General features: G+C 41.2%; 2 protein-coding genes across 13 annotated transcripts in view; one reads left to right on the top strand and one right to left on the bottom strand.

Annotated features, from left to right (window-relative positions):
• The window catches only part of ST6GAL2 (ST6 beta-galactoside alpha-2,6-sialyltransferase 2), an 86710-nt gene extending 81581 nt beyond the window's left edge, over positions 1 to 5129 (top strand). For all 12 annotated transcript variants that reach the window (XM_083437834.1, XM_083437845.1, XM_083437848.1 and 9 more), the window contains one exon: positions 4831 to 5129. In XM_083437834.1, the coding sequence (XP_083293960.1) occupies positions 4831 to 4936 (106 nt within the window). In that variant the 3' untranslated portion in view covers positions 4937 to 5129. The remainder of the gene's footprint in view (positions 1 to 4830) is intronic.
• Positions 1 to 16807, bottom strand: part of LOC310676266 (parapinopsin-like) — a 52697-nt gene that overhangs the window by 19437 nt on the left and 16453 nt on the right. Inside the window, exons 3-4 of the mRNA XM_083438018.1 lie at positions 14067 to 14386; positions 6475 to 6708 (exon numbers count right to left, since the gene is read on the bottom strand). Coding sequence (XP_083294144.1) covers positions 6475 to 6708; positions 14067 to 14386 — 554 coding nt within the window. The remainder of the gene's footprint in view (positions 1 to 6474; positions 6709 to 14066; positions 14387 to 16807) is intronic.

Raw genomic sequence — 16807 nt, 5'->3', positions numbered from 1 at the left:
GATGACTCCTCGCTGCCCGGGGTGGAGTCATGTATAGATTGTTTGATCCAATGCCTAAGCCAATGCCACTCACATGCTGTAACCAATAACGCTGTGGCCTTCTTTGGCCCATTAACCTAAATACATGTGTCCCTGTGTCTTATTTATCTCAAAGCGGGTGGCGGGTCCTCGAATCACAATGAAGACTACTGGGAATGGTAGCTGCTGGCTCTTCCTTCCACCAACATGGTCATCATTTGCCGCCTTTCAAATTCTACTGCCCTTCTAATTCTGCTACCCTAGGCAGCTGCCTGATGGTTAAAACTGGGTCTGCTCCCAGACTGGGGCTAGATATGATTGCCAGGGCCCTCTAGTGACACCCTAGACATTTTTCTATATAATCAAGGATAGCTTCAAAAGTGAGCAATAGAATAAATATGGAATTGTTTCCATAATTTATATCTCAACCTTTGATGCGTAAGCACACTCAGGGTGGCTTGCAAACCTCCAGATACATTTATAGCCATTATACCAGCAGTTAATTTGATAATAAAGTGGATTCTTAATGTTTTCATTACGCATGCAACAGACATTATGCTGTATTTGTGACGCTCTGTTACGTTTTATCGTTTATTTATTGTTTGTAAGCTGCATTGAGATTCGTTTGAATCAAAAGTGCCATAGAAATGCGATCAAACAGATCAAACATTGTGACAAGCTAACTCTAAACTTAACTTCTGTGCTCTAACAAAAAGTAGCCTACCCCAGGGCGGAAGGTCCTCCTAACTAAGGCAAAGTTTCTTTGAAAAATGTCCCTAAGTAATTGTTGGCAGACCCAAGGACTTCTAACATACAGCTTGAAAGAGAACACTTCACCTAGCTCCTTATCCAACAATACTATGTCAGAATTATTTAGCCAAGCAAATGATGATTGATGGATACAGAATGACATATGCCCATAGGCCAATCTTCAAGTCATCATTTCAACATCCAGCTTCAATTGGAAATGCATTTATTAATGGCAGCGTTTGATAAACAAGATTAGAATACTGTTTCTATAAGAGAAAGTAAGGTTCATTCCAACACTCTAATTCTACGATTGCGTGTGTAAGAGAGAGGGTGGGAGAGAAATAGAGGAGGGCAGGGACCTTGAGAACTGTTCCCCATGAACATTTATTATTATAATACAGTGGTGCCCCGCAAGACGAATGCCTCGCAAGATGGAAAACCCGCTAGACGAAAGGGTTTTCCGTTTTGGAGGTGCTTCGCAAAACGAATTTCCTATGGGCTTGCTTCGCAAGACGAAAATGTCTTGCGATTCTTGCGATTTTTTTCCGCTCCCCACCCCCTTTTTCTAAGGCACTAAACTGCTAATAACCTTTTAGCAGCTAATCCGCTAATCCCTTAAGCCTTTAATAGCCGCTAATAGCCGCTAAACCGCTAATAGTGCTAATCCGCTAATGGGCTTGCTTCGCAAGACGAAAAAAACGCTAGACGAAGAGACTCGCGGAACGGATTCTTTTCATCTTGCGAAGCACCACTGTATATTTATTTGTAGCATCAGTATAGCACACTGAGCAGGGACATGCCACCTGGCCACAGTTTTCTACACTAGGATCAGAGTGTGGTATCCTATTTAAATTATAGCAGTAATTTCTAATTCTGAATATATAAATATGAGTTAGTATACACAAAGCAATGTTTTCCTTGTTCTTCTCTTTTGATGATGGATTTCCCTGAGTTGTGGGTGGGGAGAGAGTATGCAGGACTATTTATTGTTGTTTTGGGAATGATATTAAGCTGCTTCAGAGGTAATGTTTGCATGGGGGGAAACGTAGTCTGTTCTCACGTCAGCACAAATTTGGAAGATAAACAGGCAAAGACTCCTTAAAGTTTTTTAAGACTTCACACACTTTTAGTCCTGGCATTACCTTGGGATTCATCTTGAAGGGTTAGAATGTAAATCTCCTTGAATGATAATGTTGAAAGAACAGTTTGTGTAGGAAGGATGTAAAAATTACAGCCATCCTGTGTGTGTTCTTGCATAACTATTACACACATCTGTGTGTTTTAATGTCAATTACTGTGCTTTCAGAATCAGTTTTACACGTCTTGGAGATGGAAAAGGAATAAAATTATAAGTGTGTTAGAAAAGAGTCATAAAGCCTGTAGGCTGTGGGAAGCAGCTAATTGGGTTATTAAATAGTGACTTAGCCACAGGCTGTCACACTATATACAAGACGAAAAATAACATTAAAAATACAGAATATAATTTTAAATTACAATGACAGGCATCAATTGAGAATAGCAGCATTTAAATATGAAATGCCAAACTTTTAAAAAATTAATTCCGCAGACTATTAAAGCCATCACATTTTACAGCCTTGGTAGTTTTATAAAAATTGTCATGGTCAGATTAATTGAAACTTCTATTATAGCTCATTATGAATCAATCATCCTTTCAATCCAGGCCAGTGGTTGCCAAATGTTTTTCCTCCAATAGATCACTTGAAAATTGCTGAGGATCTTGACGCACAACTTAAATTATTATCATTCTTTTTCGTCTGGTTGTAGCAATTGTAACGTGCTGTGCTGTGCCGTGTGGTTTTTCAAATTGTATTTTCACTGTTTCTTAAATCTGGCCCTACTCATCATAGTCGTAGACATGCCTTATATTTGGTGTTTACCTCTGCAGACATGGGTGGCCTGAGACAAAGTTCCAGTAGAACAAAAGAAGTGCCATGGTCAGATCACTTCCTGGTGCAACTAGACTTCACTGTGACCCTTCTCCTCCACAGGGAGATGGGAACGAATTCAAATGGTCTTTCCCACCACTTAATGAATCCAAATGGCTTCCAGAGATCCCAATCCAGAATGAGAGTCCTATACCTTGCAGTTAGCTGCCTGAATGGACTGGAGAAAATGTTTTTTCCCCCCCCTGTAGTTGTACAGAAATACATATTGCACCCTTATATATACAGTGGTACCTTGGTTCTCAAACTTAATCCATTCCAGAAGTCCGTTCCAAAACCAAAGCGTTCCAAAACCAAGGCGTGCTTTCCCATAGAAAGTAATGCAAAACGGATTAATTTGTTCCAGAGTTTTAAAAACAACCCCTAAAACTGCAATTTAACATGAATTTTACTATCTAGCAAGACCATTGATCCATAAAATGAACGCAATAAACAATGTACTGCGGTCACACAATCAATCAATCAATCAGTAGCTGAACTGGGTTCCACGCTGTCACAAAAACAAAACAAAAAAGAGCCACAAAAGCGCAAAATAAATAGCAAAAACAGACAGACCTCAGCGTAACACTCAAATCAGAAATGTGGCACTCAAATCGGAAGCATAACACTCAAAACAGAGCACATTCAGCTTCCGAAAAGAGTTCGCAAAGCTTCCTTCCGGGTTTTCAGTGTTTGGGTTCAAAGTTGTTTGAGTATCAAGGAGTTTGAGAACCAAGGTAGCACTGTAAAGGGAGGGGATCTTACATCTAAAATGGGTGAAGATGATGGTGAAGAAGATGAATATGAAAGGATGAATTATGCAACCTTTTTCGTTGTAGCTCTCACTCTTCCTTTCCCCCTCTAGCCCTTACTAGTTTTTTTATTGTATTCCTCTTGGTGGAAGGTTGTCTCGGCTCGTTAGTGTGAACTTATTGTGCAGACTCCAAAGATATGTAAATATTACATAATAATGAAAAAGAGATGAGATCACAGTGGCTACTGCTTTAAATAATATATAAGGTAGTGAAGCATTCTTTTCCTTGGTTATCTGACTCTGACAGAAGAATTTATGTGCAGACGACATTATTCTTACCAACAGCTTTTGGAAGTCTACATCCCATTTTCAAAATATACTTGCAAGCCAAATAAAAGGGAGAGAGGAAATGAGGAGAATATAGTACATTTCAGCAGGTTTCTGCCACCGTTCTCCTCAGAACTGCCATATCTTTTCAGCTAACTGTTCGCATTTTTAAAAAGAATTATGATGATTGGATAATTGCTCTACAACCTGCCATCTTGAATAAGACTATAGGTTGCTATTGTTATTTTATATCCTTTTTAAATTAGCAGTAAGATGCCTTGAGTAAAAATATGCTTTTACAAAAATATGTTTTTTTTACAAAATTTTACAAAAATATGTTTGTAAAATCCTAACATGCTGTGTTGAAATCCTAACATTTTAGAACCAGAAGTGAGGTAGATATTTTTAAAATTCTTATTATTTATTCAGTTTGTAGAATGCCCTTCGTCTGAGGATTCATAGCATAAAAACACAAAAATGCATAACGTAACGAACAAAACAATACCCTGCAAAATGATGTTTGTTAGATCTTATCTTTCCAGTATATAGATTTAAATATAACTTAACTGAATTCTGTAGGAACAGTGTGATAGAAATAGCTAACAGCCCACTCCTGTGAGCCATTGTACTGAGGCAACAGTTCACAGGTGTGGCTTCAAGGTATCAGGATTGGGCTGGAGCTGAGGACATGGGCTGTTGTATTGTAACATTGCTGGGTGAGCCCAGTCTCACCACAAATACGGAAATAGATCTAGAAAGAAACTCACTTGGAGGAATCCTAGGTTTCCTCAAGGATCCTAAAGCCAAACACGAAAATGCTTTTAAGAAGCATTCCCACGAGAACCAAAGAATATTTCTACAAAGAGTCACAAGAGGGCACCATTCAAGGATGACACTTTTCCACTGGCAAGTTAGATTTCGCCTATTTAAGCATGTGACATGCTGACATGTACCTAATTTTCTGAAGGTATATTATTTAACATCACAATGTATCCCTAATCTGCAAATGGTGAATACAATGCTGTTGCTCTTGGGCAGGGAGAATGACACAAGAGACTTCCATGATGTTCAGGGAAAACAAGAAGCCTGGGTCTGCGAAGAGGCATTTTTCCAAGTTTCCGAAAGTCAGTACAAGCAGTTATGATGACAAAGACGAATTTCCTATTGTGGAAACCCCCATGGTGTGAAAAGAGGTGATTCAGAGAGATGAGCACAGCATACATTACAAGCCTGACGCACAACTCTGACAGTGTTGCGATATCTTAATATATTAGTGGGAAAAGCCGCAGCTCTGGCCTGTGGGAGTTATCTTAGAAACTCCAGCAGTAGTTCTGGAGCAGGAAAAGGGGAGGTTTGCACTGCGCAGACCTCCCACCACCTCGCCCATCTCCCTACCAGTGAGGAACAGAACCCCACCTGCAGGGAAGCTAACACAGCACCACCACCCCACCTGGTGAGTTGCTTTTCCTCGTAGCTACATCACCTCACCACAACCCTCATTTTCAAGGGCCAAGAAGTTGTCCCTTGCTCAGTGAGGGAAACAGTGCAGTTGAGCAGGTTGCTACTACAATTTCCCCCAGAATTGCCAAGACACACAGGATGATACTGAGATTGCCATTCTCGCCCATGACACGTGCTTATCAAGATACGGTCCCACCGTAAGATTCCATCCCTAACACTTTTGTGCCAATTAATCTAGGAAAGCAATAATAAAACAAAACAAATGTTCTCTATCTAGCTTTAAAGAAACTCATCAGGTTGCCTATTCTAAAGGCAATGAATCGTTATTAGGTCTTAGGGCGGTTCACAACATAAAAGTTACAATGTTGGAAGTACAAAATACATTATGAAAACAACTAGAACAGTTAACAATACTAATGTATACAAACTAATACAGTGGAACCTCGGTTTTCGAACATAATCTGTTCCGGAAGACCGTTCGACACTCGAAACATTCAACAACCGAGGATCAATGGGCTGGCTGCAAAGTAAATGGGGGAAAATGAAAAACGCACCTTGGAAGCCATTTGACTTCCAAGACATGTTTGAAAATGGAAAAAATTACTTCCGGGTTTTCGGTGTTCAGGTTCCGAATTGTTCAGCTTCCGGGACGCTCGGAAACCAAGGTTCCACTGTAAATACAATCCCCAACAAAAGCCCCTAAAGTGTCCCAGACCACAAATACAAAATGCATATTAAGATATAATATTTAAAAACAAAGAACATCACCTCCAAAATAAAACAATACCCACTCAAGTTAAAACCCCATCCCTGTTACAACCATAATTTTAGCACAAGGGGGCCAGCCCACCCCCTCATTCCACCCCCAAACTGCTATTATTTACTAGTCAAAATAACTATTGAGCTTATCGCCCAACTAAAGTAATCTTGGTTGTCCTGTGAGTTTTAATCTATTAACTGTGCAATCCTATGCATAACTACTCAAAAATCGATCCCATTAGGTAGAGCGAGGCAGCCACAGAATAAAACAGCAAATTGTTGAGCACCAGCAAAGGTGGAAATTATTTACCTTGCCTTGGGGGGGAAGTCCTCCATGTTGGGTTTTCTGCTTCAGATGCTAATAACTCTTAGTCTTGTCCTCAAACAAAGGAATATTACTTTGGGAGCACAGAAGTCATTTTCCGTTTACATAAGACAGCTCGCTTTAACTGTAATGCTCACCTGTTTGTTCATAAGTATGTAGATGATTGGGTTGCAGACGGTGCTGCTCTTTGCCAGAATAGACGGTATGACACTTGCCACTGGGGACACCAAGCCTGGCCTACCGAATGTCGCAAGGAGAGCTATAACTCCATAGGGCATCCAGCAAATCAGGTAACAGATGATGGTTGTGATCACCATGAAGAGGACGTGGAATTCTCTTTTACGGGCAGATGTCTTCCGTATTTTTCCAACCTGGTAAAAATTACATAGGGTCTTATTAGTAAGCAGTCCAAAATATCCAAAGTATAGCAAGTGAATTTAAATGGTCAGTAGGTGGGTTCCCACAAGGCAAGACACAGTGATAACAGCAAGAACCTTTATTGAACAAACAGAACTAAACAACAGGGGCAAAGCAACTGCTTATATACATTTCTGAAGGCCTGGGGGCCACTCCCACTCCCAACGTGATTGGCTGTCTAAACTTCCAAGCTGCGAATCATGACTCAGAGTTTAAGGGCCAATGGCAGAAGCCCAAATCCAGAAATGTTCTGTGATTGGATATCATGAATCGAATCAGAACACAGGGGCTCAGAATCCTTAGTGTAGACTCAAGCTCAGGCAAACACAGACCACTGAATACAGTGGTACCTCGGGTTAAGTACTAAATTCGTTCCGGAGGTCCGTACTTAACCTGAAACTGTTCTTAACCTGAAGCACCACTTTAGCTAATGGGGCCTCCTGCTGCTGCCACGCCGCTGGAGCACAATTTCTGTTCTCTTCCTGAAGTAAAGTTCTTAACCTGAAGCACTATTTCTGGGTTAGCGGAGTCTGTAACCTGAAGCGTATGTAACCTGAAGCGTATGTAACCCGAGGTACCACTGTACATAACAATCAGGCCCTTGTTCTTTCGAGCAGGACCACCCTTATCATTATGCAGAACAAGACAGGTGCCTCAGGCTGGCTTTTCTTGCAATTTATTGGCCGTTAACTGCTCCCAGACACTAGTTTTAAGCACTCCCTCTGCCTCACCCCTGAAACAAATCCAAAGTTAAAATAAAATTGGGTGTCACGCGGCATCCACAAAATACCCGGTACTCCAGATTGTTTTTAATTAATAAGCTTACAGGGCAAATCTTAAGCATGCCTGCTTAGAAGCTAATCCCATTGAATTAAATGGGGATTACTCCTAAGCAACTATGCGTAGGACTGCAGCATCATTTTCTGTATTGGAGCAACCTTTGGCATGGAATTGCTTTGAATTGGCTGCTCTTTGCCTTGGAACGCTTTAGAATCTGAACAACGGATGGTCAGACTTGGCTCCCAAGTAGATTCCCAGGGCACTACTAAATGGTTATGTGTGTGTGTTAATTGCTCAATTTAATTTGAAAGGAAAATAAAATATTCTTTAAAAGTTGTTAATATTGTCCCTCTCTTGGAGTTCTGTAGGGAAATGACCTTGAAAACAGCTGCTGAAGAACCAATCAATCATCACGTGTGAATCATATTGTACTACTATCTCATACAGCTCCTAATTAGTGTTATATAAGTTCTAAGTCGATATTGTCAATTGGTAGCAACATTCTAGAGCCTGACAAGTGTGCGCAGTGCTCACAGATCAGTGCCTGAACAACAACCCTGATGTACAGAAATTGACTATCCCTGACCTGAATCATAGAGGTTACTCTTTGAAATGTCTTTAATAAATAAGATGCAATGTCTAAGTAGAGGGACTGCGTACCGGCACCTATTTTTCTTTTTTTTTTAAAAAAAAAACTGGTTCCAACTCAAGCAAGTACCGTATTTTTCGCTCTATAAGACGCACCAGACCACAAGACGCACCTAGTTTTTGGAGGAGGAAAACAAGAAAAGAAATATTCTGAATCTCAGAAGCCAGAACAGCAAAGAGGGATCACTGCACAGTGAAAGCAGCAATCCCTCTTGCTGTTCTGGCTTCTGGGATAGCTGCGCAGCCTGCATTCGCTCCATAAGATGCACACACATTTCCCCATACTTTTTAGGAGGGAAAAAGTGAATCTTTTAGAGCAAAAAATACTGTATGTTCATTTGCCCAGTACAATGGATGTTAACATTTCATACTGCAAACAGGAAACTGCCACCTGAATGCCCATTCCCCAAACCATATATTAATATTTACCTAAGGAAGCTGCCTAACACCTAGGCAGACTCACTGTTCCATCTGTTTCTGTACAGTCTACACCAGGCATGGCCAAACTTGGCCCTCCAGATGTTTTGGGACTACAACTCCCACCATCCCTAGCTAACAGGACAAGTTGTATGGGATGATGGGAATTGTAGTCCCCAAACATCTGGAGGGCCAAGAGACATGCCTGGTCTACACTGACTGCAGCAACTCTCCAGGGTATCAGACAAAGAGTCTCTCCCAGACCTACTGGGAGATGTTGGAGACTGAACCTGAGATGTATAAAGCAACTGTTTCTGACTATCCGTTCCACCATCTGTGGATTCTGAGAAGGTGAAAGCAGCTACCGGGGAGGGGAGGGGCCAAGACCAGTCACCCTGAATGGGCTCACACTGTTGACTCATAATTATCGCAAGGCAAGCACTTTCACATCACACCGACTCTCCTCATGTTGGGCCTTCTGGGGTTGTGTTTACCAGCATCCATCAGAAGACAAAGCATTTTGGAACATCACAGAACCAGCTTACTTACAAGAACTTTTGTCGGTGTGTGACCTTCAGATTTGGCCTGAGCCTTGTTAAGAAAAGCATGAACAAGTGGGGACTGCGACAAAATGTTGCAGAATGTACTCTTGTTCAGTGTTCTATCTAGCCATTTCCCCTTTCAGGATATTCTAGTCCCACTTTCCCTCTGTCTCTTGATTACTTGTGCCTTCGTCACCCAAAGAAACTCAGCATTCCATGGCCACTGAGTAATAATAATAATAATAATAATAATAATAATAATAATAATATATTTATACCCCAACCATCTTGCTAGGTTTCTCTAGCCACTCTACGCAGCTTCCAACAAAATATTAAAATACAATAAAACACCAGACATTAAAAATTTCCAGTCATCATTGGATTGGGGGGAGGGTTGCCTCATGAAATCACCCCTAATATTTTAATACTTCTGTACACTCTAGGGTTCTGAAAACCCTGTAAAACCCTAGGGTTTACTGCAAGTATGCTCCCTCTTGTTTCTGAGCAGCCATTCTAACTTGGCACCCAAGTCTGTTATATATGCAAGGTTCTTGTTGTGTCTGAGGCACTATAGGGCACTATAGAGTGAGAGGCACAGAGTAAACAAGTCTTCAAACTTGGCCTGAATTCAGTGTTCGAGTGCTCACAGCGAAAGCGGGCAAGTTACAAGCAGCATAGCTGGGCCCCCTTACAAATATAGCTTGCAAGAAGAGTTCATTACAGAGGCACAATTCCCTCTGGGCCCACCCAGAATTCTGCATTTGCCCTGAAGCAAAATAAAAAAAAATCCATTTACCCACAAACCAAAATAGATGCATTTATCCCCAGAGAGACATAAACTATCAGGATGTCCCAGAGTTGGGGACCCTGTCACAACGCATTCATCCAACCAGCGCTCAAGAAACAACAAAGTTCCTTCCGGGTCTCCCATCCCAGCAACAACTGGTTGCCAAGTGAGATTATACAAGCTCCTTTAAACAGATGCAATCCTACGGTGCTTCCTTCTGTGTCTGTATTCAGCTACTCCCTCTAAGGGAAAGAGAGGCTTTCTCTGATGCGCCTAAGCATGTGCCTCCAGCAAGACATCCCTAGATTCTTTTTGACAGGTGAAACAACTGCAACAGGTCTCTAAGGGAGATGAAAGTGAGGAACACAAGGAAGCCATCAGGAGTCAGCTCAGATAGCCTCTGAGACCTGCAGCGGCAGGTACTATCACAATAGCTTTAGAAAGCGGAGATGAAATATTCCAGGTAAAAACATAGCCAGCATGAGACATCAACCACCAGCTTTTCCCCCATCTCACCGTACAGCTGCTGTTAGACTACAGGTGAAACTCGGAAAATTAGAATATCATGGAAAAGTTCATTTACTTTTGGCAGACTTAATGTTGTTGGTCCACTGTGCGTCACTGAGTCCAGGGTCAACACAACCGTCTACCAGGAGATTTTGGAGCACTTCAGGCTTCCTTCCGCAGACGAGCTTTATGGGGATGCTGACTTCATTTTCTGGCAGGACTTTGGCACCTGCCCACACTGCCAAAAGTACCAAAACCTGGTTCAATGCCCATGGGATTACTGTGCTTGATTGGCCAGCAAACTCGCCTGACCTGAACCCCATAGAGAATCTATGGGGCATTGCCAAGAGAAAGATGAGAGACATGAGACCGAGCAATGCAGAAGAGCTGAAGGCTGCTATTGAAGCTTCCTGGTCTTCCATAACACCTCAGCAGTGCCACAGGCTGATAGCATCCATGCCACGTCGCATTGAGGCAGTAATTGACGCAAAAGGGGGCCAAACCAAGCACTGACTACATATGCATGCTTCTACTTCTCAGAAGTCCAATACTGGTCTATTTACAATCCTTGTTTTGCTGATTTCATTTAATATTCTAATTTTCTGGTATTGTTAATTTGGGGTTTTCATCAGCTGTATACCATGGTCATCACAATTATAACAAATAAAGGCTTGACATATCTTGCTTTGCATGTCAAGAGTCTATCTCATATATTAGTTTCACCTTTTAAGTTGAATTACTGAAATAAATGAACTTTTCCACGATATTCTAATTTTCCGAGTTTCACCTGTATCTCCAAAAGAGAATATTTCCATTTAAAGGAAATGTGTTTATATTAACAAGCAATTTGTGTGTGGTAACAGGTAAGGATTCCTAAGAGGACACGAAACATTGAGAAGTTAAGGGATCAAGGGCTTTGAGGTGAGGAATCCTCATCTGCATTTAAGTGCAAGTTCCAATATTGCTGCCACTCAAACGTTAGAAAGTTCAAACAAATTTCTTTGCTTACTATTCTGTGGGTAATTTTCCTGTGGAATTATTGTTCTTCCCTGTTAGCTCTTTACCTAAATTCTTGCTAACAGGTACAAGGAAGTATTATACTGGAAGCATCACCAGGAGTTTATGGCTTGAGTCAATGGCATATAGGACACAGACAGAAGTATAAAGCCAGAAGAGATGTCATTTCCTAGTACATGGTACATTAATGTGTTATTTGTGCATTCCACTGTGAAGAGTGGCACCAGTCAGAAAGTCCCCTTTCCTTTAGTAACAAACAACCCCTAGAGAAGACAACCTCTCTTTGCACCCAACCAAATACAGTATACAATAAGAAATGGATTTTCTTATTGTACACATCCAGACATTTTTTTTAAGTGCACAGTATACACAAGAGACTTCTAACAGAAGTAAAAAGTGGTTTTTTGAATGAATATGGAATTTTGAAATGGCCAACGCCACAATCCTAACCATGCCTACTCATACGTAAATCCTAATCCTGTTGAATTCAACAGGGCTTACTCCCCGGTAAATGAGGTTGGGAGTGCAGCCTTAATTAACAATTAAAGTCTGTTGTTAAGAATTCTGTGCCACATTCTCACAAGATACTGTGAGTGATTTCCAATTAAGACGTACTGAGTAGCTCCACTGAAATCTGTTCTTTTGGCTATCACCATATGGAACATAGCGCAAATAGTTGTGTACAAAATACACACATCCATTATGAAGGTTATACACATGTTTTAATTCTAGTTTTGCCCTTTTTAAAGGCAGTTTAATGAAGTTTATTATTTCCCCTGAAATAAACACCATATGACTTAGCAATAAACAATCCGGAATAATCAGTCTGATTATAGTAGATCCTAATGTCCTACAATCTTGGCTTTGAAATGTTAGAGCGCTTTGTGAATATTGTAGGTTCCTACTGGGCAGATATTTAATTCTTGAAGGTATTCAGGTAATAGCTTTTGCTCTGACAGGAATCCTCCAGGAGTTAGCTCCTGAAATCAAATATATCATCTAGCATTACTCATAGCCCTAATTTCAAAATTCTCATGCAAAGGCCAACCCTGCTTACTCAAGTACTTAGAACCTGACTAAAATTGGACTCTCGGGGCTTCAAATGAGAAAAACATCACTGAAAGCCAGGAGATGTCTACCACACTGAAGAATAAGTAAAAACTGAAGACTTCTCCAGACAATCAATACATGCATAACCCTTCCAAATTTTGTCCTTTGCGTGAGAGTTCTCCAAGTTCTAATTCTAAAGCAACATCACAATATCCAGCCAACACCTAACATGTGGTGGAGCCTGGGAAAGAGCAGAGCACAAGCAAAGTTTAACTGCTGTACATGTTTTTGCAGAAATTATAAAATGCAGGTGTAGCTGCCATGGTGCCCCTCCAGAAGTTGCATGACTACAGCATCCATCATCCCTCCCCACTGGGTTTGTTGGCTGGAGTTGATGGGAGTTGGAGTTCAACAACATCATAAATCTCATTAATCAAGGTAGAATAAATTAGGCTGCAATCCTAACCCCGTTTGGTTCCATTGAACTGAAGGACTTACTTCTCAGTAGACACTGCAGTAATTAGCAGTGCAATCCTAAATAACAAATTAATCACAAATACTGTCAACTCGTCAGATCCATGAGGACAATCAAAAGGCGCCTGGTTCATTAAAGCTAATCAATCCTGCAGACAACCCTTAATGATGCTGAAGTTGGTTCATCTATTTACAAATTAGGTAAAAGCATCTTATTAATGGAGAGCAATGGAATTACCAGTTCAATTCATTATTCAACCTAAACCATTTTCAGTCAGTTCATCAGTGTCCAAGACAGATAACCCCTATTCATCGATGGAAAGGTTTGATGGTCTGGACTTGGTGAGTTTACCTGTCATAGATGATGCTATTGTTACCCTGTCTGATCAGAGGAACAGCCTAGGTGTTCTCCTGGAGCCAAGTCTTTTCTTCATCTGCACTCAGAACCAAACTGCATGAGTTTACCTTCAAGGCCAGCATATAAATATTTTAAAGAAATAAACAAAATGTTTACTCTGAAGGAGCAGGAGATAAAGGATCTGCTTTGGGTGCAGATGGAGACAATCCCTGGAATCTCCAGGGAAGTCTTGGAATATTCTGTGTCTATACCTTGGATACTGTAGTAACTGTCAGTCAACGTAGACAGTACTGAGGTAGGTGGACCAAGAGGCTCACCTGATGTAAAACAGCTTCGTAGAATCACAGAATTGTAGAGTTGGAAGGGACAACGAGGGTCATCTTGCCCCAAACCTTAATCTTTTTGCTCTCTGTTCCGAGAGAACAGTTTATGAAGACATGCAGCTCTGCTACTGAGGGAAAGGAGCTATGGCCCTGAAAGCTTCCTAGATAGGAGACGATTGCTCTCAAAGGAGGATAGGATAGAACTGTAATAAACAAACAGAGATGCCACTAAGTATAGGGGACTTACTCTCAAGTAAGTGTGCAGAGGATTAGGGCCTTCGAATATGAAATGAGAGAAATCTACCATCTTTGAAAGCCTTCAATTCATTTTTTGAATGTATATTAGAGGGCACGTATCTGAAACGCAACCTTCCTCAGAGATAACATATAACGCCTGTGACACACTTACCTGTTTGACATCATAAAAGAGGCGGGCGTAGCAGTATATCATCACTATTACAGGGATGACTAAGCAGAATATGAAGAGGCAGATGATGTACGACACTGACTCTGGTGTTTCAGAGGTCCATCGGACGGAACAGCTGGTGCCTGCCCGCTCGAGCCCATAGCTGCTCCAGCCAATGAGAGGGGGCACAGTCCAGACCAGAGAATAGAGCCAGGAGCCCCCAACTCCTAACAGAGCTTTTTGGTAGTCGGAGCCACGTTTACTGGTGAGGGTGCTGTAACGTTCATAAGACAGAATGGCCAACGAGATCAAAGACACAATGCCTGAAACGAGAAAGAAGTGGGGACAAAAATAATTAAGAGAATCACTTTGTGTTATTTCATATGATGTAAAGACTTAAAGGGCAGAAAGCGAAATACAGTGGTGCCTCGGGTTACATACGCTTCAGGTTACAGACTCCGCTAACCCAGAAATATTACCTCAGGTTAAGAACTTTGCTTCAGGATGAGAACAGAACTCGTGCCCCGGCGGCACGGCAGCAGCAGGAGGCCCCATTAGCCAAAGTGGTGCTTCAGGTTAAGAACAGTTTCAGGTTAGGAACGGATCTCCGGAACAAATTAAGTACTTAACCTGAGGTACCACTGTACCATTTTCTGCATGATGAGAATGTCAAGGGGAATTATTATTATTATTATTAGTTAAATTTGTATACTGCCTTTCATCCGTAGATCTCAGGGCGGTTCATAGCATAAAATTACAATATAGAAAACACAAAAATACATAATAAGAACAAAAACAAACCAAAAATTCCCCCTCAATAGGAAGAAGCTGGCAAGGCAGACAAGGTCAAGTAGCACATTTTATTTTCCGTTTTCCCTTCTATAGACACACAAAAAAGGCATGACTGAACTTGAAACTTGACATTTATGATAGCGATGTCTCCCTCCACTGAGAATAATTTTGCAAAATTCACCCCAAGCTGATTAGGGAACTTAACCTCCTGGTCTCCATTGATCTTTATTGTTACTTCCTTGTCACGAAAGGACATACAGATGCTGGAACCAAATAGTATAGTATAGTATAGTATAGTATAGTATAGTATAGTATAGTATGGTATAGTATAGATCTGCTTTTCAAGCTTTTGGCAATCTCAGAATTATTCAAAGAAAATATTCAAAACTCCTGCCTCTTTCTCAATGGAAATACATTCCCTTTGGTAAAGACAACTGTATCTGAATAGATTTTTTGTAAAGTCATGATGACTGCTTTAAAGCAATTTCCCAAGTTTTCATCAGGACACAGGACAATATCCCTGCCAGCTGGTCTGCTAGTGAGAGTGCTGGCAGGCAAGTGAGAAAGAACCAATGGAAGCTGCACTCAGCTTTTCATGGTCATCATTTGCTCACTCATCCCCTGGAGGTTAGGAAGAAAAATGACAGAAGTGGGCAGCTGGCGATCATGAGGTGGTGCTAGGGAGCTTTTGGGAGCAAGAATGCAGTCCTAAGTAAGCAGATGACTATGCTATCCTCTGATGACCATGGCCCTGAGTCAACCATTTCAGTGTGACTGATATTCTCAGGAGGATACAGACTACAGAAGATGTGGATCCTATGCCTATATCTTCCTTTCCTGTGGGATGGCTTGTGCTAGTGTGGGAAGTAATCATACAATCCGCCCAACCCAGATGGTTTCCTCCTACAGACATGAGTGGAACAGCTTGAGTTCTAGTCTATATTCTTCAGGTTAGAAGTCTATTTTCTTAATGGCAGAAAAGTATATGAAACATTATCATCTTTGTATCTTATTGTATCATGAGTCATGAAAGGAGGGGGGCTTGTCTAGATGTCATCATTGGGTTCCTCTCAAAGCCTGTGATTCGATATCTGTAAGATAGGGTTTCTGCAAAGAAAAAGGGACTGCCATAGTGGTTAATCTTAGCGTATTTTTGGTCTTTGTTGGAAGCCGCCCAGAGTGGCTGGGGAAACCCAGCCAGATGGGCAGGGTACAAATAATATATTATTATTATTATTATTATTATTATTATTATTATTATTATTATTATTATTTATTATCCAAACCAAGCCTTGGCCCAAGAACATTCTGACTTAGGCTAACATCTAGACACTTCTGAACCTTCTGAAGTTTGGCATATAGAGCAAAAATGTCTGCAAATAAACTCAGAAAGTGTTTGGCAAGATGGCCTCACCTCCCTTTATCTTATAATGGAAGACTGGGATCAGCAATGGGAGGTTTCTGGGACAGATGCAACAAAGGGGTAGCAGAAAGCTGTTCAATTGCCAAAATGGGGCACACAAGATGCTTGGGAGGAGCAACAGATGTAGCAATGGGACCTGCAACTTTTCCAGTTTGAGAGAGGGAGAGCCGGGCTGTGAAGGGTGCTGTCCACAATCAGAAGCTCCAAGTGATCTATCATTTGCAAGGCTGTCCCCTGCAGATTGCAGTGAAGGATCAAATATTTGAATTAAGAAAGCTGTAAGCTACTGTTAAGGTACATGTTTTGCCCTGTTTCCCCTTCTTTGACATGTATGTATATGCTCCTTTTATTTTTACATGGCAGAGAATTCAAACAGTTCCCACTGTGTTCCAGCAACAGATGTTATCATGTGGGCTGCCAAGTTCATGCATTGTCTGTGTCCTGGACACAGGGATAGACTGAAAGATATGGACATGGGGCTCCCACCATAAGAATGAGTGTAACTGCATGTGTTGGCACCTAGAGAACA

Source organism: Podarcis tiliguerta, assembly GCF_965153285.1.
Source record: "Podarcis tiliguerta genome assembly, chromosome: 4".
Lineage (NCBI taxonomy): Eukaryota > Metazoa > Chordata > Lepidosauria > Squamata > Lacertidae > Podarcis > Podarcis tiliguerta.
This window is presented reverse-complemented; position numbering and strand designations above follow the sequence as displayed.